The sequence below is a fragment of the Momordica charantia genome (assembly GCF_013281855.1).
Source record: "Momordica charantia cultivar OHB3-1 chromosome 11 unlocalized genomic scaffold, Mcharantia_2.0 BLBB01000011.1, whole genome shotgun sequence".
Taxonomy (NCBI): domain Eukaryota; kingdom Viridiplantae; phylum Streptophyta; class Magnoliopsida; order Cucurbitales; family Cucurbitaceae; genus Momordica; species Momordica charantia.
In genome coordinates this window covers 453,805-476,075 of record NW_028275159.1, presented here as the reverse complement: position 1 = coordinate 476,075, position 22,271 = coordinate 453,805, and the positions used below count along the sequence as shown (strand labels likewise).

Below are 22,271 nucleotides of genomic sequence, written 5' to 3'. Positions count from 1 at the left end.
ATGACCCGTTTGAAGCCCATTTTATGGCTTCCCCCAAAACTAAACACAACAGTCGGATCTTTCGAGTGTTTTTTTCTTCTTCCCAGATTCATCTTCTTCACTCGATCATTTCTGCAATCAGATTTTACAGAGCAATTCAAAGTGCAGAGGCCAAATATGGGAGGTGGGCATGGAGCGGGTACAACTTACAAGGGCATCACCATACACCAGCCGAAGCGCTGGCACACCGTCACCGGCAAGGGCTTGTGCGCCGTCATGTGGTATAAACCCTAGCTTTGCCGATTCCCGATCACCAATTTCATTGAAGGAACCTCAATTGATTCTTAAGTTTTAGCCAATCCGCGCCATTAGTTCTGTCTAATTTTATCTCTTTACTCTTTTTCTCTGTCTTTCCGAGTTTTGTATCTTCTCCGATCTGTGCGTCTCGCATTGTTCAAAATTATTTCATCGCGATCGAGCGAAGTCATGAGTTTTACTATTATTTTGATTCTATCTTTTAATAGTTCGTATACAATTTGATGTCTCGGTGGAAAATTAGAAAACAAACAGAATCTGCAGGATTGAAAAATTGGTGTTCGAAGTGGTTCGAAATCTGTGTTTTGACCAAATTATTGGTTATTATATTTCAGGTTTTGGGTGCTATACAGGGCGAAGCAAGATGGACCTGTAGTACTGGTGATAGTCACTGCAATTGAAAACCATAGATTACATCTCTACTTATAATTTATTTTCTTTAGAAGAAAACTTTACTTATGTGAACTTTCTGCTGATTCTTCTAGGGTTGGAGACATCCATGGGAGGGCCACGGTGACCATGGACATGAGCATTAGGTACCCTTTTAACTACTCGCCTCTCTTTTCAGTTTTCCCCAATTAATTCTCAATTTTTATAGATAAAAAAGTCGAAACAAAATGTGTCATAGCTTTCTGCTGTAGTGCCACACTGAACTATTAACCACTTAACCATCAGGTAATATGAGTGCTTCGGGCATGTGACTGCTTCTTTCGTTACTAAATTGGTTTGCTTGGTGTGTGGTTTTGTTAACAAGCTTTCAGGTTCTTTGTAGGCCCGCTGTCCGTCCAACCACGGGCGAACCGGGAACGATAAGGCTTCAGCTGCAGGTTTCCTGTTTGATTGAAATTACGAATACCATATTTGCCAAGTTCTGTTGAAATAAGGATATTGTGACAGCCAAGTGACTGATACATCAATTCAACATTTTACCTTGTAATCACGAATTCTTCTGATGTGTTTTGAATACTTGATTTGTGTTCATGTTCAATCTCCTGCTGTTGTTGAGTTGAAGCAAAATCAGTACCTATTTCTGAATACAGTTTGCTCTCTGTTCCCATTATCTGTTGCATGAATTCTTCCATTCTTCCAATCCTCGGTTGTCTTGAAAGGATGCTCAATTGCATTCCACTTCATTTCTTTTGGCTGAATTCATGCAGCCAATGGAGATGAAGCATTCGTGAATGCCTATTTGTCCTGGAATTTAGTGTCACGACAGAGGGACTACTAGTTTAATTGCTTTCTACCACTGCACATAAAGCAACTTAATTCAATAGACATCGACACTGCATAGAAATATCTATTAAAGAGCATTCCAATCTCACAGCTTTCTTAATGCTAAATTTCCAAAGCCTCAGTTGCACCTGCTGCATAGCTCTCGCATCTTTGCTAACAATTTCAATGCTCAGTGCCTGCTTGCTTGCTCTGGAGAGTATGGCCGGTAGAGAGATGGTTCATTAAAGTAATTTATACAAAAGCACACGATTTTATGGGTAAATTGTGTCTCTGAACAAAAGTACTTTGTTTTCTGTAATGCATATGAAAGTATTCCATTTTTCACATTGATGTAGAAAATGCATTGACATTTTTCTTTACAAAGAATTCCCCTTTTTTTTCCTCCTGCAATTTCTGCTAAGAGCACATTGGGGCGGTTAAATTTCATGGAAATCCAAAATTTTCACTAGACGAGCAAGATATGTCTCTATATGAGGCATTTATTTCGAGTGCGTCTACTTCACGAACAACATTGCAACTAACAACATTGCAACTTGTAAGAATGAGGTTAGGTAACTTCTTATATAATTTGATGGAGTTTTGCGTAATTTCATGATTTTGATTGGGTCTTGAAGATGTAATTTTGATAGGGCGAACCACACGATAACAATATTATAGCATATATAAATTATCTGTTGCCTGCCAAAGGAAAAAAGGTTTGGTGACTATAAAGCATCTTCCGGGAAAAAAAAAATTATAAAAAATTTAATATCGCCCACCGTGGGGCTCGAACCCACGACCACAAGGTTAAGAGCCTTGCGCTCTACCAACTGAGCTAGACGGGCTGTCGATGTGCAATGGATGAGAAAGTATTATGTCTTACTACAGTTTTTGATGTTTTTATATTTTAATAAAATATTTGGTTGTTTTAATAACTTTCTTGGAAGAAACAAAATACTTGTTTGAACAAAATCCATTAATTTAAAAGAATTCGATTCAAGATTTATGACAATCAAAACACTTAATATTTATGGAATTGTAATATTAAATTCAATCTTAATTTATTATAATTCTTTTTCTTGAATTACATGTAGGTGGTGAAGATTCGAATTCACTATATTTTGATTAGAAAGAGAGGTTAAATCTGATGAATTATATTTAAATGCCTTATAATTCATTCATCTATCCATTATCTAATTCGGTTAACTATTTATTAAAATAATTCAACTTTTACCAAAACCAGCACTCAACAGTAATTATATATACCTCAGAAAAGTTTTCAGAAAAGTTTATTGAACCAAAAGAGAAGAAAATTATTCGAAGGAAGAACTAATTGGAGTTTAAGCATACACGTGGACGAGACGCTAACACTTGTTGAATCCATGGCGCGGATAGAAAGTTGAACCAAACTCACCCATTTCTTTGGACCCAATTTCTCCAAATTCGCAGCTCTTCCTCTCTCGCCATTTTCTCTCTATATTTACTCTCTTTTCCACCAGTTTCATCAATCTGATCAGAAGCTACTGGAAATTTCGTCGGAATTATGGCTTCCTCCGCCACAAATCTCCTTCTTTCTTCATCTTTCTTCGGAACCAAGACCTTAATCTTTCCTCCGACCCCCAAAACTACCAGATCGGCGACGCCTCTGCCATTTTTTCCGAAGAGGAAGCTCGTTCTTACGCGGAGCGTTCTTAGCGACAGACCTAAGTTTCCATCGAAAGCTACTTTGGCTGCCCTAATTTTCTCCTCACTTGCGCCGCAAGCTCTGGCTCTGGATGACGCTTCCCCTCCACCGCCTCCGCCTCCTCCGGTAATTGAAGCTCAATCGGTGAGTCCCAGTACTTCAACCTCCTCCCCGTTCTCTCAGAATCTTCTTCTTACTGCCCCTAAACCCCAATCCCAATCGCCTTCGGACCTTCCCGAAGGCACCCAATGGCGATACAGCGAATTCTTGAATGCGGTGAAGAAGGGCAAGGTGGAGCGAGTTAGGTTTAGCAAAGACGGCTCTGCGCTTCAGCTCACCGCCGTTGATGGCCGCCGGGCCACCGTGATTGTCCCCAACGACCCTGATCTCATCGACATTCTAGCCATGAATGGTGTCGATATTTCGGTGTCCGAAGGCGATACGGGAAACGGTCTGTTCAGTTTTATTGGTAATTTGTTGTTCCCGTTCCTCGCTTTTGCCGGATTGTTCTTCCTCTTCCGCCGCGCCCAGGGCGGACCCGGCGGCCCTGGTGGACTAGGCGGGCCAATGGATTTTGGAAGATCGAAGTCCAAATTCCAAGAAGTGCCAGAAACTGGAGTGACTTTTGCTGATGTTGCCGGAGCCGACCAAGCGAAGCTTGAACTGCAGGAAGTGGTCGATTTCTTGAAAAACCCTGATAAGTACACTGCTCTTGGAGCCAAAATCCCAAAAGGGTGCCTCCTCGTTGGACCTCCTGGTACCGGAAAGACTCTTCTGGCCCGGGCCGTGGCCGGAGAGGCTGGTGTGCCATTCTTCTCGTGTGCTGCCTCAGAGTTTGTAGAACTGTTTGTGGGTGTGGGTGCTTCGAGAGTGAGGGACTTGTTCGAGAAGGCCAAGTCCAAAGCCCCTTGCATTGTCTTCATTGATGAGATTGATGCTGTGGGAAGACAGAGAGGGGCTGGTCTTGGAGGTGGGAATGACGAGAGAGAGCAAACGATCAATCAGCTCTTGACTGAGATGGATGGCTTTTCTGGTAATTCAGGTGTGATTGTGTTGGCAGCTACAAATAGACCAGATGTTCTTGACTCCGCTTTGTTGAGGCCCGGAAGGTTTGATAGACAAGTCACTGTCGACCGACCCGACGTTGCCGGTAGAGTTAAGATTCTTCAGGTCAGTGCATTGGAAACTCCTCTTGTTTTAAGTTCAAAGACAAGTCACTTATGCTTATGGTCATACTTGATTTTAAGATGTATCAACCGTAGAAACAGAGCCAAAAGATGCCCATTTTTGTTTTTATTGTGCTATATATATCTACAATGTAGTATCATAGTTTAGAACATCTGTCGGATTCAGTTTTTGTTAATGTTTTAAGTTCTCTATATTCTCCCTGAAATGACACACCGATGCCCTGCAGGTGCACTCAAGAGGGAAGGCTCTTGCTAAAGATGTCGACTTCGAAAAGATAGCGAGGAGAACCCCCGGTTTCACTGGAGCTGATTTGCAGAACTTGATGAACGAAGCAGCCATTCTTGCAGCCCGGCGTGATCTCAAGGAAATAAGCAAAGATGAGATATCAGATGCTCTTGAGAGAATAATTGCAGGACCAGAAAAGAAGAATGCCGTTGTCTCGGACGAGAAGAAGAAATTAGTTGCCTACCATGGTATGTGCGAATGGGATCATAGTTGTTACATTAACTGGTTTTGCAATTTTATTAACAAAATCTTTTTTCTTTCTCTCCAAATGCAGAGGCAGGGCATGCTCTTGTCGGTGCATTGATGCCAGAATACGATCCCGTGGCAAAAATATCGATCATCCCCCGTGGGCAAGCCGGTGGACTTACCTTTTTCGCTCCAAGTGAAGAGAGGCTCGAGTCTGGACTGTACAGCAGAAGCTACCTGGAGAATCAGATGGCTGTTGCCCTTGGAGGAAGGTATATATTATTCAAAATTCATCCCTGCCATGTATAAGATTACCTGGCTTATTACTCAACAGTATTTTACGAGTATCGCTGTGATCATTCTTTACTTTTGAATTTAGGAGTTTAAAGGAAAATTTTATTTTATGACAACTTCTACGAGTATCGCAGTGATCATCTTTACTTTCGGATTTAGGAGTTAAAAGGAAATTTTAGTATGACTTTTGAAAGGGTGAAAAGTGTTTATATTTAGTTATTTAGGTACTTTAAGCTTATATGATACTCAATTTGCATCTAATGGCCAATGTAGGGTGGCCGAGGAGGTGATATTTGGAGAAGACAATGTGACAACGGGTGCATCGAACGACTTCATGCAAGTCTCTCGAGTAGCGAGGCAAATGGTTGAGAGGTTTGGATTCAGTAAAAAGATCGGACAAATTGCAATTGGCGGTCCGGGCGGAAACCCCTTCTTAGGTCAACAGGTATACTCTAATGTCGCTGCATTCAGGTTTCAGGTTACCTCCATATTTTGACAGACTAAGTTATAATGAATGTTTTGAACTTGCAGATGTCATCCCAGAAAGATTACTCCATGGCAACTGCAGATGTTGTGGATGCAGAGGTTAGGGAGTTGGTAGAGAAGGCATATTCGAGGGCGAAGCAGATCATCACAACACACATCGACATTCTTCACAAACTCGCGCAACTCCTTATCGAGAAGGAAACCGTGGACGGGGAAGAGTTCATGAGCCTCTTCATCGACGGAAAAGCTGAGTTATATGTTGCATAGATGATAGAAACATATGGACACGGCATTGTATTATAAAATGTCAAATACACAAAGATTAATCAACTAATCACTTCACTTGATTTCACAAAATTGCATACTTTCTTAATTGATTAAACTGACAGATCCCATGGTGTGCCGTTTTGCCCGATCTCGACCGCAACTGTTCGTTACAACTTTGAAGAAGATATGGTAGAAAAAGAAAAAAGAAAAAAAAAAGAATAAATACATCAAAGAATTTTGAGAGAATTGATTATCAATACCCTCTGCCCCCTCTATGCCTTTTCTTCTCTAATGTTGTTGCCTCATTCAACATGTCAGCTGCATCCTTATGCATTCCAAGCTTGGCAAGAGCAACAGCCTGCAAGTAAAATGCAATAGCCCACTCAGGGTGAACCAATTGTGCTTGCATAGCGTCTCTAAGGGCAGCATCTGGTTTGTCACAGAGCATATAACAAATACTTCTTCGTGCATACACTGTTGGAGAAAGAATGTTCCCGACGTCGATGAACTGCACATAATACCATACATTTAGAGGTTAGATCTTGAGCACAGAGTAACTCAGATGTCTGGTGAAGTCAGGGAGAGAAGAGAGATGATCCAGAGAATGCACAAGTTAAATCAAGGGTATCTCCATGTTTGGTGAATTCTCATCTTAGAGTTCATCAGGAAATATGTGTAGCTTACCGTAGTATAGCCATCTATTGCACCTCTAAAATCTTTATCTCGGAACGCTAAGTCGCCTCGCTTGCGAGCCTCCAACATATCTCTTATCTGCTGTGTCCATTCTTGGAAGGACAGCTGCATGAATCCAGATGGAGATGAAAATTTTTAGTATTTGAACTATCAACAATTTGATGGGGGAAAAGCTTCAAGAAATGAAACGAAAGAAGCAAGTAGTTTGAGCAACAGAAAGGGCTTACTTCGCAGGATCCATCATCATCTTTGTAGTGTGACATGAGCAAAAGCTGATGAATGGCTGTGAGGTCCATTCGAGCACAAGCATCACCCATTGCAGAGAGAGGCTGTTGTGGCTGCAACGCTATTTCCTCATGTTTTGGAATGCCCAGCATCTTATAGGATGGAACCTATAAGCAAGTATTTATCATCTTAGAAGTTAGAAAACCGAGTAAAAACGATTGTGATTTAACTGATATTACAAGAAAGCATATTATTTCTTATGATCAAACCATATGCATTCCATCAGTATCTAGTTGATGAAAGGAAAATACAAAGACGAGCACGCATAATATTGAATCACGCACCACGAAAGGTCCATAGGATAAAGAAGGAATTGCTTACATCAGATTTATTTTGCAGGGGAACGAGTGCTGCCACAAGTTCTCTAATAGTTGGTCGATCCTTGGGTTCATATTGCAAGCACTGTGAGGCAAGCTCAAATACTAAAGTCGCCTCTTCAGTTGAAAATTTCCCCTCTAAATGTGAGTCCATCAGGAGCATTATGTTTTTACCTCCAATCATATCAAGCGCCTGCTTACAAGTCAAGAGAATAATTGAGTAAAATGTAAAGGAACTGTGTTCTTAAGAATAATTATATTCGCCTCTTCAGCAAAAAAAATGAATTCAAAGACAAAAACATTTTTTGGAATCAATTATTTTAGTTCTTAGAAATTGAGTTGAGATTTTAAAAACATTTTTTAAGCACTTGAATATCTGCACATGTAAAGTCCATGCCCAATAAGTCAATGAAGTCAAAAGCGCTTTAACATGCATTTGAAGAAAAGAGTGGCAGAAAAACAAACTCCAGAAAACCGGCTATAATTAAATAGAAAAAAAAAAACAGAGGGAAAAACAAGAAATTTGAAGCTTCTTAGATGAGTTTTGATTTATTTAACATAAAATCCATGTACAACGTAATCTAAGAAAGGTTGTCGCTGGTGACACCCTCATACCCATAAAATATCTCAAGAAACCCAAATTCTTTTATAAATTAAACATTGGTATTAGTATGTTCCATGAACTTACTTGATTTGGAGGAACATGTTTTCCACTAAGAAGATCTAGAAGGACAGTTCCAAAGCTATAGATAACGCTTTCAGGAGTTACAGTTCCTGAAAAAAAGCAACCAAATATGACAGTGATTAAACAGTGAAAAAAATACAGATGTTCTTTTGTAAATGGAAGAAGAAAGAAATGACTGAAAAGGAAAGAGTTAAGTTTGATTGGTACCATCTCTTAAATACTCTGGAGGTGCATAAGCAAGATTAGTGCTATAACTTTTTCCATCCATGCTGTTCTTCATCAATCCAAAACACGATAGCCGAGGATCACCATTCTGCAAAATTTCAACAAATCAGAAAAATGGACAATTAAGGAAAAAAAAAATCACAAGTTTTCTCTCAAATCTTATCATAACAGATCAATGACTTTTAGGACGAAGAAGAGGTTTGTTTATTGTTACAGCACCTCGTCAAATAGAACACGATCTGCATTCAAGTCGTGGTATAATGGACGTTCTGCCTGATTACAATATTCTAATGCTTCAGCGATGTATAGAGCAACCCTTAAACGCATTGCCCACTCGATGGTTTGTTTCTCCCCTGCCAAGGAAATTGTAAACTGATTAAGTTTTACTAGGAAACAGGAAAAATCATAGATGTAAGAATCAAAGTCCAGATTTCATTATTTTATTCATTGAAGCTTCCAATAAAGACAAGAATGAGCGTTAAAAACTGTATAGATACATGCACAACGCCTTAAATATAGCAAGCCAACTTCATGAATCCGAAGAAGACGAAGACGAAGAAGAAGAACTCGTTTGATTCGACAAATTGCAGATATCGTAAATCACGAATGAATTTTTGAAATAGGCAATTAAAAGGCAGTTTGAAAAGACTTACAGTGGAACAAATGCTTTGCAAGGGTGCTATTGGGCAAATACTCCGCAACAAGCAGCCTTTCGTCGCCCTCGCAGCAATACCCGATTAAATTGGCCAGTCTTTTGTTCCTCAATTTCCCCACACCAGAGGCTTCCTCCTGAATTCGAGTTCACCACCAAAACAACACAAGCAAATCAATGGAGTAACAACTACGAAGACCTAAGGCTATACAGTGGGCAAAATCAGAGCGCAAAAAATGAAGAACATAAACAGAGCGCGTACCGCGAACTGTTTGTGGTCCGGCCACGCAGCTTTGGAAAATTTTTTAACCGCAACCCAGCGTTGATTGTTCTCTTTCTGGAGACGGGCCTTGTAAACGAGATTGGGAGTTTTATCACTGCTTTCCGAGACAATATAATCGGAGCTGAAGTTGTTAGTCGCCGCCTTGAGGTCGGCGAAGGAGAACTCAATAAACGACGGCACGCCTTCATCGGCCGGCGCGGATTCTACTCCATTCTGGTGGTGGCTCTTCTCGTCTTGAGAATTGTCTTGGCCATGGCTATCGGCAGCAGGTTTTTTCAAGTTAAGAAACGATTGGCAGCAGCCCATAACGCAGTCGATACAACTATATCTGCAAACTCGAGCTCGATTTCTCCTTCAGAAATCAAAACCAGAAGTGGCCGATTGCGTGAGAGAGCTGTTTGAATAACTGCGGAATGCGCTCGTTGTTGGTTTGCGAGAACGAGATAGAAACCTAGGTTAGCCGGTGCTTGAATTTCTCCTTCTCATTGCCTTGGTTCTCTCCTCGGTGTCTGATTCTGTTTCTGATTTTTCCCTCTTGCGGCTTACAGAGCCTCAATCTTCCTGGTTTCTTCTGCAAATGAGTTGTTGTAAGAGATAATTATCCAAACATTTGTTGCAACTTCCCTTTGATTTCTCGCGCCAGAATGTGAAATCGATCCTCTGTTTGTTAATGATGAATGTGATTCCTCCAACGCATCGCCATTAAAACAACTGCTTGACTTCTAACAGAAACACAATTTTCAAATCTTCTCTTCCATCCTCCAATTTCTTTGCAATGGACAGCTTATTTTTCCTGTAATATTCTTTTTTTTCTCCCTAATAAAATGGCATTTCAATTCTTACGTTGCTTTGAACTTTGAATTGAATTCTATTATTAAACTTTGAATGCTTTAATTTTATTCCTGCAATTTCAAACATTTTGTTCTACTTCATCAACTTTAAATAAATAAATAAATAATACAATCTTTCTATTGATTTTTTTTAATAAATTGTGTAATAAAATCATAACATCGTCAAATTTTTTTTCTTTTAATTTACCTTATGAATAACTGTAAGTTGGGAACAATTTAAAATAGAACAAGTAATCAAGATGTGACTTAAATCTTCTATATTTCTTCTAACCTCATTTCCAAATTATCGTTACATTCTTTTTATCTCTCATTAGTCTATCTATTTTAAAAGTTTATACCTTTATTGCTAAGTCAAGTATTTTTTAATATTAATAAAAAAATTAACATATCAATACGAGCTAATAATTACTATCCTAATTATTGATGGTTCGATTCTTGACCAGGAGTGGAAAAGAAGAACTTAACTGAAATTTGTTGCGAAAGTAATATTGACTTTTTATTTTTCTTTTTTATTTGTTTTTGGGACGAATTATTTAATAATTATTTGCCATGAACATTGTGGAGTGCAATATTTTTCTAATGTTATATTTAATTTTACTAACCCAAGTGAATTAAAATAATATTTTTCATGATATTATATTATACTTCTGAAACATTGTATATGCTTGACATTCTTAGGTATTTTTTTAATATTCCCATGTTCCATTTTAATTTTGTTATTTATTAGTCTAGAATTTTCTATGCTGAATTTTGTAACTAATAATTTTATAGGCATTTGAGAGGGCGTCCTAACTATTAGTTTAATTCCTTTGAAAAACAAAAAAAAAAAAGGTTTAATTAAAATTTGGGCGCGTCTTTAAAAGTTTGGAATTTATTAAATTACCGTTATCTCCCCAAATTGCATTATCTTAGCTTAAAGTGTAAGGTTATGCAAGGTTATTATATTTATTGTAATAAAATTATAAATTTAGTTCATATATTTTCTTTGTACTATCTACGTAAACCATGTTTTTAATTAGTATTTATGGTTAACCTCCAAAAATTTTATAATTAAATTGTTAGATTAAAATATAGGCTTCAGCCATACATTTTCACTCTCTTTATAAATTTACAAAAATTTTGGATTTGTTTTCTACTAAACTCTTATTTACTTTATATTTTTGTCTTTTAAATTTTCAATTTTAGCCCAAAAATTTCATCAAAGTTTTTATCAGGTCCTTATAAAAAACAATAATTTAAAAATAATATGTGGATAATAAAATAGTGTTAGATCAAATCTCTAATGATTTAGAATAATACTATTTTATGGAGCCTAAACATGAAGTTTCACAAATAAATAAATAAACATGTTTCATAAATAAATAAATTTAACAGTGACAAATAACAGAAAGTGGATAACATTTAAATTATAAAAATCAAATTTCTAAAAGGTCATAGTGAAAAAAAAAATGCATATTTAAGTCTATAAATATGTTTATATGATTTTGGGGATTCTGTCTTAATTATGACTAATCCCTTTGAAACGAGGAACCAAAATAAATGTTTTAAAAGTAGAAACATGAACGAAAGCTAAAATTTCATAAACCAAAATATTATTTTAATTTAACCTTAAACTTTTGTCTTAAAATAGGCATAGAAAAATCCATTCAATGCATTAATATTTTTTAGAAAAAGAAAAAAGATTAATTATCACGTCATGTTGGCCTTATCATCGTCATTCAGTCAAATCCCATTATTTTCTGAACAATACGGACTACTGAAAATTCGGTTACCAAACAACCTCAGTTTGTTTGGAATCTTTAATTAAAATAGACATTTTTTTTTGGATATATTCTAAAATTTCAACTTCTTTCAGTTTCATCTAATTAATTTTATCAATTTGATTCAAAAGATAATAAGAGGAATTGTCAAAATAAATAGAGCGTTTTGAAAAATGGTCAAATGAGTTAACGTTTAATTATCAATATTATTTAGGATAGATATGCCCAAAAATCAAAGGGCAAAAATTACAGTACAATTCGTGGGCCGGTGGGATCTGAAGGCCCAATAAAAGGCCCAACTTTTCAAGAGTTCATGAGAGAAACTGTAAAACTGAGGTAAAAAAAAAGGTCAAGTAATTTTAGTATAATATTATAGACTATGAATCAAAATGAAGGAATATAGGGCTCGAAGGTTCCTGTTTCTTGTTAAGAAATGTTTGACCCATTAAAAATATAGGAATATAGGAATATAGGAATATAGGGCTTGTTAAGTAATTTCCAATTTCAAAGAAATGTTTTTGACCCAATAAAAATATTTCAGGTTTTTTTAAATAATATTTCATGGTATTAGCTCAGATTTTACATAAATTACTTTCAATTTTGTCAAGAAAAAAATAAATATTCAAAGCCATGATTAACATTAACTATTTACTATTTTACGTTTTAGCAGAGCACATTTTACACGAATTTTCTCTCCACCTTTTTGTTGGATTCGTAAGGAGAGTGCAAACAAAGTTATACATTTGACATATAAGATTGGACAATTATCTTGATTGGTATGAAGTTTTTTTTTGGATGAAACCAAAAATAAAGTTGCGAGGGTTATATCCAAAGCGGACAATATCATATGGGATACCGTTATTAATACTTTTATGATAATTTTTTTGTTGACGGAGTTTCTATGACAATTTTTTTTAGAAACTCAAAAAATTATTCAAGACGTAAAAAGGTAGTAAGAAAATATTTTCGAACCCATTCAAAACCAATTTTTTTATAAGTAATGTCTTCATTTCTGAAATTCTCTATTTTGGAGTCTTGGCCTTCAATAACATCAATGTCGGTCATTATTATTTTCTTTTCCAAAAAAAAAACACTAAAAACGAAAAATAAAAAAAAAACAATTTGAAACACCTCATTTTCTTCTAGAAAGCTACGTTGGACAAAATATATATTTTTATACAATCAGATTATCTGAACTCCGAAGATCGCCGCCGTGAATTTTGTAACTTAATTAATGAATTATGCACACAACTTGACCAATAGTGGAGCAGACGTGCCGAACCAGCAAAAAGCCAAAAACAAAGGCTTTACAAATACAAGCTAATATTTGTGGGGAAGAAAAACTTTGACAAGTTATGATAAATAAATTTGAACTAAAAAATAAAGAAAAATAAAAAATAAATTCGTGGTAAATCGGAGGCTCATAACATGATTTACCCTTAAATCTATCTCTAGAAAAACAGTTTTAGATAAATTAATTGTGTTTTATTTTGAATGTATATTACATGAGTTAAAATGTGTTATAATTAGTCCTCAAAACATCTTAGGTATGTTCTTGCCCTAACCAATTGCTATCAAAGTCAAATTGCAAGTTAACCTAATCCTTCGATCTAAACTTCGTCCTGATGTTGGAGACCCAAGATTCTATTTTAAGCATGACCATTATTTTGTTAATTCCCATTACTTTTAAGTTTTGTATGGTATGTCCTAGAGTAGGATTTTTAATTTGATAATCTTGTGATGTCTCGATGTATATTAATTTCGAAATTAATTTAAAAAATGCATTCGAAATTAAAAAAAAAAAGTCATACAAATAATGATAAAACTTTCATACTAACGTTAATCAAATACATAAAATTTATTTACTTTGTTGAGTAAAAAATAGACAAATCATTACATGGGATGGTGATGGGCTCAATCTTCTACACACTTCCAAGATTCCATCCTCAAATATATTTTCATCAAAACCAACTCAGCTGTACAGTACACACCTTATAATTGTATGTTATTTTTCTAAATTTTTAACACCACGAAGTTTTCCTTCTTTTTTCTTAAAAAAAGGAATAAAAATCTCTAAATCATGTACAAATTTAATAATTAGTATAATTTCGTATAATTTTCTGCCCTATTTTTGCAGTGGTTGCTGCTGGGACAGAGCGTTTAGCAGCGAAACTCTGGCACTGATCAAGCTTCTGAACACTCTCTGGCTTCGAGTTTCTATGTCGCCGATCCAATCCTCCAAATCTCTCATCTTCTTCATCGCCATTCTCGTCTCCTCCTTCCCTTTCTTCCTCAATTCTCTCAAATTCTCCAATCCAATTTCTCTGAACTCTCGAATCCCCTTCTCCTCCTCCGCCGATTTCCTCGCCTTCTTCGAGACGCGATCCAGTCGTGCCCACGCCCATGCCTTCCTCGTCCCGAACGATTCTGCGATTCCGTTGAACAGTGCGAGAGACACCGACATCGTCACTCCGACGACTTCTTCGATCACGGCGGCAAGCTCGACGGCGCCGCCTTTCTCCGCCGTCCTGATCTTCTGCACGCTCGAAACCAGCTTCGCCATTTGCCTGGCCAATCTCTTCCTAGATTTTACGTATAACGCAATCTTCTCTTCGTCTTTTCTCCTCATCGCCACCTGCGCCGCGGAGTGCTCCTCCTTCATCGCCAGAATCAACGTCTGGAAGATTCCGTAGACATCGACGAAGCGTAGGAAATGCTCGAGGAGCGTATCGATCCACCGCGGCTGGTGGCGGAGAGACTCTAGCGTCTGAGGGAGATTGAGAACGTCGTCGAGATGATTGTGGACCGTCTTCAGGCGGTTCAAGCCGTCGCAGATCCAGGAGGCGGTACGGCGATCGGAATCAGACGACCAGGATTTGAGATTCGAGATCTCGTCCTTGAGCTGGAAAATCAACGGATGCGATCTGCAGGGGAGACTGATGGAACGGACGTGATGAGAGAGAGGAGGCTTGGCCGGAGCCTTGTTCGGAAAGGAGAAGGATCGCCGAAAAACGCCGACCATGGCTGCGATATATATATTTCTTTTATGGATGTTGGTGAGAATTTGGGGGTTTGGCGAGGAAGAAGAAAGGGAATTTTGAAGTATATAAAGGGAGGGAGAGAGAGAGAGAGAGAGAGAGAGAGAGAGAGAGAGAGAGAGAGAGAGAGAGAGAGAGAGAGAGAGAGTGAGGCGCACGAGGGGGAGAGAGAGAGTGGGGGACTGGATCCGCGAATTCAACAAGGAAGGGATTGGGCGGCCAATGATGTGGGGACACGGTGGCGGTTGTGTTCTACAGTTCTCGTGGGGAGGAGACACCACGTGGTCTTGACACGCTGGATCAGTTATTTTGGCGGGCCCACCTACGCGCTGCATATTGTTTTGATTTTATTTTAATTCCAGGCAAGAATAAGATATTCGTTTATTGAGTTAATTAACAAACTTGATAATCAAAATCGATACCAACATTAAATAGGTTTAAATTTTATTTTAGTTTTTTTTTTTAAAGTTTTTTTTAATCTATTTTCGTTCTTGAATTTTTAAATTCTATAATTCAGATTTTAAATTTTCCAACTTTTCTATTTTACAACCTTTTAAAATCTTTATTTTAGTGGACAAATTTTAAAAGAATAATTATTTTGGTATTTATTGATTAGTTTACTTCTGGTTTCGAGTATTGTTCAGCGGTTAAGGCATTATACTCATTTTTTTTGGTAGGTAACTTAATTATCATGTAGGTAAGAATCAAAATAGTTATTTTTTTAATTTATTTTTTAGTTTTATAATGTTTAAGAGCTCTAATAAATATTTTAAAGTTTCAAAGAACTAAAATATAATAATATTAAAAATTGAGGGCATCGTAAGATGTAAACCACTTCAATTCATCTTCGTACTCAAAAAAACAAATAATTAATCTTCTTTTAAAATTTTCCTTTTTGTAAGAGTGCTATTTCTACTATATATTTGATAGGATTGATCTCTTTGATATACATCACATGATTTGTTGGAGCTAATTAAGTTACCACTATTTTGGATATATATAAAGGAGACTATTTTAAAGCATAGATTTTGCTCGGGTCATGTCCAACTTCGAGAGATACATTGTCCTTCAACACAACAACACAACACAGTATCATTTGTCCTCACAACAGTTATGGTAGGTATTAAGTTAGATGAGACAGTCAAATCATTTTCTACCACTCAACAAGTTAAGACACCTATATCCGACTAAAAAGTTGTGAGTTCGAATCTCTACCTTCACAGATCATACTAAAACAAGCTCTATTTAGTTCGACCAACTCTACTTATTTGACTTCTTTTGCTCCATGTACATTTACAAAGTCATCGTTCATTACAAACTTCTTTAAAATAATTTTGGTCTATATAATGATTCTACGATGAAACATCTTCAAAACTTATTTAATCTTTTTTGGTTCATAGTTTTTGTTATTTTTCTTCTTATCCTACTATATACGACAAACAATACATTGATATTAATTAAAAAAATTTAATTTATTTTTTCAAGTTTTCCGTACTTAATTGAAGAACTATTCGAATGAAACCCATAATAAATCGCAATCATATAATTAAATCAAAATGAACAGGTGAACCAATGAATGAACACAGTGGATCAACTTGACATTTCTTTCAGTAACAAAAAAATGGTAACGGTTATGTGCACCTTTCTTTGGCCATACCAAGTTGTTCACTACAAGACAACCAAACGTTGTGATTTATGAAATAAACTGTGCTTTATCAAATAATTCCCAACTACAATCCCACACCTTATTTCAAATTATTGTTCCAAATTACTTTTAGTATTTCCAATTGTAAATATATTACAAAGTTATTAGTTTATACTCGGTTTTAATTTTGTTTTTATGATTTGATTCAATTTCATCCAATAATCATATGATAACAAGTCGTGTCACCCTATTAAATATGGTAAAAAAAAATACTACATTTTCGTGATTTATTCCTACTTGGATAGTCAATTGTGTTAAAATGCTGTGTCCGATGAAAAATAGGAAAAAATATGCATTTTGGAGCATTAAAGATATTATTTAACTAGCTTGGTAATTTAGGGTTTTGACCATTTGAATTCTGTTTCTTATTTTGCGATTTATAGAGTTAGAATTCATAACCTCTTAGTTGAAGATATATGTCAATTACCATTTAACTGACTTTGACTCTTTTTTTTGGAATTAATATAGATAAAATATAATATATTATAATTTATATAATATTATAAAATAATATTTATACAAAATTATAATTAAAATGTTGATAAATTAATTAATATTATTTTAGACTGTAGCTGGTGAGTACCAATAGTTTATAAATACATTACTAACATCCATTTAACAAATTTTTAAGTTAAAGGTTCAATTTTCAAATCTGTCAAAAAATACAATGAATCAATTGTTTTTAGATTACCAATTAAACACATCCTTATTTATTATTTATATATTTAAAAAAATTATCCATGCTACAACTAATTGACCACCGTGAGTATATTTATATTTTTAACAAAGAGAAATTATATTATAACCAACCATTTTAATCAGATGATTATATAAATAAAAAAATAGAAAAAATGAATAATTAAATCGAGATGGGATGTGATATCTCATTCCTTTTAAAACATTGATTTTTTTTTTTTTTTAGAACAAAACATTGAACCTGATTACTTTTTAGCGCACCTTTTTAATAAATTAAATTCGTTATTCCAAAAAACTTTTCAATGTTTAAAAATATGCAAGATTAAATTTCTGGTATATGATTTAATCAGTTAATTCTAAATGGTAAATTGTAATAGCAATCAATGATACGCTGTAATAATAAGTTTTATGATTAATAATGAAAGCAAAAACTTGGTTCTGCATGTATGTAGCTGTGAGACGCGTCCAATTCCATGAATAATCATAAGTCCACGTGGATGATCGCAATATCGAAGAAGATCTGTACCGTTGAAATCGTCGGAAATTAATTAAAGATAATCAGAGAAATTAATTGGAAAATCCCCAAAGTTTCGGATCTTCGCGAGACGTGAGCTGAGGTTCAGGTCAAATAAAATAAAATGAAATGAAATAAATATTTTGTTAAGAAATCAAAATTAAGGGTTTAATTTAAAAAATTACGGGAATGCCATGGAAGGGAAAAGGCGTGAAGTGATTGGACAGGAAAGGTCAGAATTAAAACAAATTAGAAATGTTGTGTCTGAATCTCATTCCTCAAGTCAAAAGAAAAACTCATTCTAGAATATTTAAACACACCACTTTATGCTTTTTCTACTCAAAATTATGCTCTAATTCTATAAATTCCATTTGTTTCAACTTTATTATGCCTCCTCTTTTTTCAGTCAAAATTATGCTATCATTCTCTAAATTCCGTCTGATTCAACTTTATTTTAAGCCAAAATTCCTTAAATTCAACATTAATTTATCAATCAGAGAACCATTAGTTTTGACCAATGCGTCAATCTTTCACATTTTATTTAATTTTTACTAATTCGTCCGTTAGTTTTCAAAAAAATAATAATAATAATAAATAAATATCGTATGAAACCAAACTCAATCTTGTAATATCTTGTCCCAAAAAAAAACATTGATTGATATATTAGATTGAACATTAACTAAATCCCTCAGACTCACACATTTAAAAAAAATTGCAGCTTTAGTGACCTATTTTTTTTCCCTAAGTTCTATGAATTTTGCACCAGATATATATATATATTTTTATTCTCCAAAGGAAAGCACATAATAATATAAAATTTTTAATATTTATTTAAATTTGAAGTAAAAATTGCAACACTTACTTTACTTTAATATATTATTCGATGAGATTAAAAGTTGTGAATAAAAATTGATATATAATTATTTATTTTGATTGATTGAATGTATTATTTTACTTTTATTAATCACTTTATCTAACCACTATGACAATTTATCCTTGAGGTGGATTACAATATTTAAATATAAAAAATAGAGATATAATTTTTAAACTATTTTATCAGTTTGGGGTGGGGAATCGAACTCACAACTTTTTGGTTGGAGATATATGTCAAATACCGAACTATGCTCACTTTGACACCTAGTTTAATTGGTTAAAATATAAATAACATTTTGAATGATATCATAATTGTTTTGAATTGTAATTTAGCTTTTCAAAGTATTATAATAATTTGAAACAATTGGCTAGAAAAAAGAGGGAAGAAGGGTTAAAAAAGAAATCCAATTTAGAAAAATTGCAAAAGCAGTCCAATTTAGAAACACATTAGGAACCAAAAAGAAAAGAAAGAAAAATCATGTGAACAGTTAGCAGACTGGGCACCACGCAACAGAAGGAATCTAATAACTAAGAATGGCCTGCAAAACGTGACGTATTGAACATATAAAAATAGTTTTGCAAAAAGGAAAAAGAAAAAAAAAAATATATATATAGATTTAAATATAGACAAGTAGTTAGTTAAAAGAGGAATTTTGTATTGATGTGATTTTTATTTAGATTTAAATATTATTTTAGTTCAGTTCAATTTAATTTATTTTAATATTTATATTTGAAATCGTCTATTTTGATATATATATATTTTTAAGTTTTGTTTACCTTAGTAATGTATCCTCAAAACCTTTGTTTTAACCCATGTACAATTTTTAATCATTTTATTTTTAATTTTATTTCAATTTTTTCGATCACAATTTTAATTAACATGACACTTTATTTATTGATTTCTTAAAACAGTAGTTATAAATTTGTATTAAAAAATTTATATGGTAGGTAAAGTTTAAATTTTGCAAATATAAAATGTTACTTTTTTCTTAATGCTTTTGAAAATTTAGAGGGGCGGCTTAGATCCATTCCCCCTTCTATGTCCCTTGCATTCACCAAAAACCTTTAAACTACCTCTCTCTCTCTCTCTCTATCCTACCAATGATTCTCTCTCTAGCTGTCTCCATGAATTTGGGTATCATTCAAAAAGTTTCATAAAAGAAATAATATCAATTATTGATTAATTTGCCTTCAATGCATTAGAGATTATATTAATTTAAATTATCAAAATGTGTCTTAGTACATGTTAGATAGTTCCTTGCCATCTTACATTTTTATTTAAATATTCATGAACATCAACATTATTGTCCATCCCATGACGGGTTGTACTTTTGTTTAATAATTGTAAAATTTTCAATTTAAGTTCTATTGACAAATGATAGTTTTTTTTAACTTAGCATATATTTTGCTAGGCGACATGTTTTCATATCTAAATTGAGTCTCCATGTTAAGAAATTTAATCATAATTGTTTCAAAATCATAGAAATCAAATCAAAATATTTAAAATTATAACAACAAATGAAATCAAGTACCACCTAGAATGATAATTTAAACATCGTTAATTATACTTAATAATTTGGGGCAGAAAACTAAAATGTTATAAAGATAAAAGCTAATGATATATATATAGTATTTAATTCATTTTTTGAGAGAAATATTTAAATTAATAATAATAAGAAGAAGAAGTTATTAGCAGTGTTCATTTTAACATTTGACCCTATAGACGCTACACAAATTTCAGGCACCAAAAAATGTATTTTTCATTTAAAATTACGAATTCGCTTCCATAGCCATCCATTTAATCGGCATCCAATAAACGACAAAAGTTATGCTTTCTTTAGAAATATTAGGGAAAAAAACATTTTTTAAATTGAACTGTAAATTTTAGTTTTCCTGCAACTTTTTAATGCTCTCCAGAGGTCCATCATTGGGCTCAATGGAGTGTTAGAAAGTGGGCCTCAATTGCAAGTTGATACATGGGCCTGGACTTTGATGGAGTCGACCCAGCCCAAAACACGAATTGGATAGAAGCGAAATGGAATCAACCCACGTGACATGGCACATGCCACGTGGGAGGCGATGCGGTGGCGTCTTGTAGAATTGCCAGGATAGTAGTACAGACACGTGGCGTAAAATAAAAATCAATTTAAAAGGTAGAAACCAACGAGGGGTTTGCGAATCAGAAAACAGAAGTAAAAAATGGAAAGGAATCAGAAGATCGAGATGGAGCGGGAGGAGCAGAGGCGAGAAGAAACGAAGAAGATGGAGCAACAACCGCCGCAAAATATTTCTCCGATGCAACCGTTGACGGAAAGTGCTTACGGCGGAGGAATGTACGGCGCCGAGGAAGGCCAACAGCAACTCCTGAAGAAGAAACCGGCGAGCGACACGCAGAGCGCCGATGGACCGGTTGAAGCCGGAATGAAGCCGAAGCATGCGCCTCCGCCGTCGTCCGGCGACAGAGATATCGACATCACCGGCCAGTCGTATTTTCAGTAGTTTGGTAAGGCGGCACGTACGTTTCAATCGTTGGCTGCTAATTATTGCCTTTTGTGTTCGTTTAATAATCGGGAGAGGTATTTCGTATATTGTAATCTGGTTCTTCTCGTTACTCGATTGCGCGTTTCTTGCGAATCTCTGAATGATTACAACTGATATTCGCGAGGAATTTGGCAGATAATTTTAATCCGAACAAAATTAGGGCTTACATGGATACTAGGCTAGTATACGTGTGGAAGCTTGTGGTTTTATTTTACTCGCTCATTTGGAAAGATTTACTAATTAATTTAGGTTTTTAGATAAAAATTCATTTTTTAGAAACACTCGCAATGTTATTTATTATTATTTTTTTAAGATTGGCTTTTGTTTTAAAGTAAATCACAGTCATTAAAAAATTATTAAAAAAAAGTGCTTAAATTTGCAAGATATACCAAAATAAATCTGGCAGGGGCAAAGTTAAATGTGATTATAACTGATTTGAATTTAGTAAATATTTATAACAATGGTAGCCAGTTAAAAACTCGTTTTAATAATTTTTCTTTTCTTTTTTTTTTTTTTTTTGAAGCGACGTTATTTTAAGAAAATTTTAATTTATGTTGTATATATATAATCTTATATTTTTCGAATATATTGTGTGAAGACAGTGTTTGTTTAATGTTATATAATTAAGAAATTATGAAAATACATTGTACTGTTACCAATCATTTTGTTATTGATTTTTTTTAGTACATTATGTTATTGAATTAATGTTTATTTAAAAATTACATAAAAGATCAAATCGAAACGTTAAATAAATATTAAGATTAATTACGACAAAAAATAATTTTTTATTTTTTATTTTTAAAATTTCACGACCTCGAAGACTTTTTAGGCGATACCCAAAAACTCTTCGTTTATTAAAGTTGACTTACAAGCGACGAAATGATTTCAAATCACTTTTGTTTGTTGGTTGGAGAGGAAAGAAAAATTAGAGGTTTGATTTACATAATAAATTAATGTGTTAAATTATAAGTTTACTCCTCGAAAAGTGTCTTTAACATCTCATTAAATTTTGCACTTTATAATTTAAAAATACGCCTCAATTTTTAAATTTTAAAAAATTTTAATTGGTAGATTTATTAGATATTTTGTGAGTTTTAAAAATGTTAAATAAGCTAAGAATTTTTTTTCGTTAAAATTTAATTTGTAGATTTATTAGATGTTTTTTAAAATTCAAAGGTTATTTTGTGAATTTTAATTTAAAACTGTTAAATAAGCTAAGGAACATGGAAACTGGGCCCGGAAAGTTTCCGATCATAG

The 22,271-nt window shown here is 34.4% G+C and overlaps 5 protein-coding genes and 1 non-coding gene across 10 annotated transcripts; 3 read left to right on the top strand and 3 right to left on the bottom strand.

The window, feature by feature from the left end:
* Nucleotides 1-49: 49 nt before the first annotated feature.
* LOC111005567 (NADH dehydrogenase ubiquinone 1 beta subcomplex subunit) lies at nucleotides 50-1,354 on the top strand. Of its 5 annotated transcripts, none has more exons than XR_002600751.2 (5): nucleotides 50-260; nucleotides 630-675; nucleotides 780-830; nucleotides 893-969; nucleotides 1,067-1,354. XR_002600751.2 is itself a non-coding variant. In XM_022277129.2 (4 exons), the coding sequence occupies exons 1-3, from the start codon at nucleotides 157-159 to the stop codon at nucleotides 828-830; spliced, it is 201 nt and encodes a 66-aa protein (XP_022132821.1). In that variant the 5' UTR covers nucleotides 50-156; the 3' UTR covers nucleotides 1,049-1,354. The 5 variants fall into 5 exon arrangements, 3 of the variants coding, with proteins under 3 accessions (XP_022132821.1, XP_022132809.1, XP_022132798.1); XR_002600749.2 differs by having other exon boundaries at nucleotides 1,056-1,354; XM_022277129.2 differs by lacking the exon at nucleotides 893-969 and having other exon boundaries at nucleotides 1,049-1,354.
* A 924-nt stretch (nucleotides 1,355-2,278) lies between these two features.
* TRNAK-CUU (transfer RNA lysine (anticodon CUU)) lies at nucleotides 2,279-2,351 on the bottom strand. Its single transcript has one exon. It is a non-coding gene; the product is annotated as a tRNA-Lys (tRNA).
* A 566-nt stretch (nucleotides 2,352-2,917) lies between these two features.
* Nucleotides 2,918-5,986, top strand: VAR1 (FtsH extracellular protease family). The gene is made up of 5 exons (XM_022277024.2): nucleotides 2,918-4,360; nucleotides 4,605-4,851; nucleotides 4,938-5,121; nucleotides 5,417-5,588; nucleotides 5,675-5,986. The coding sequence occupies exons 1-5, from the start codon at nucleotides 3,050-3,052 to the stop codon at nucleotides 5,894-5,896; spliced, it is 2,136 nt and encodes a 711-aa protein (XP_022132716.1). The 5' UTR covers nucleotides 2,918-3,049; the 3' UTR covers nucleotides 5,897-5,986.
* Nucleotides 5,987-6,051: 65 nt separating this feature from the next.
* On the bottom strand, nucleotides 6,052-9,830 carry LOC111005536 (serine/threonine-protein kinase BSK1). The gene is made up of 9 exons (XM_022277057.2): nucleotides 9,016-9,830; nucleotides 8,755-8,890; nucleotides 8,321-8,454; nucleotides 8,084-8,189; nucleotides 7,880-7,965; nucleotides 7,196-7,384; nucleotides 6,817-6,981; nucleotides 6,581-6,694; nucleotides 6,052-6,404 (listed from the first exon to the last, which is right to left on the bottom strand). Exons 1-9 carry the CDS (start codon nucleotides 9,340-9,342, stop codon nucleotides 6,150-6,152), a joined length of 1,512 nt encoding a protein of 503 aa, XP_022132749.1. The 5' UTR covers nucleotides 9,343-9,830; the 3' UTR covers nucleotides 6,052-6,149.
* A 3,651-nt stretch (nucleotides 9,831-13,481) lies between these two features.
* On the bottom strand, nucleotides 13,482-14,748 carry LOC111005551 (DUF241 domain protein (DUF241)). Its single transcript, XM_022277082.2, has one exon. The coding sequence runs from the start codon at nucleotides 14,667-14,669 to the stop codon at nucleotides 13,773-13,775; it is 897 nt and encodes a 298-aa protein (XP_022132774.2). The 5' UTR covers nucleotides 14,670-14,748; the 3' UTR covers nucleotides 13,482-13,772.
* Nucleotides 14,749-20,637: 5,889 nt separating this feature from the next.
* LOC111005558 (transcription activator-like protein) lies at nucleotides 20,638-21,186 on the top strand. The gene has a single exon (XM_022277094.2). It carries the CDS (start codon nucleotides 20,673-20,675, stop codon nucleotides 20,970-20,972), a length of 300 nt encoding a protein of 99 aa, XP_022132786.1. The 5' UTR covers nucleotides 20,638-20,672; the 3' UTR covers nucleotides 20,973-21,186.
* The last annotated feature ends 1,085 nt before the right edge of the window (nucleotides 21,187-22,271 follow it).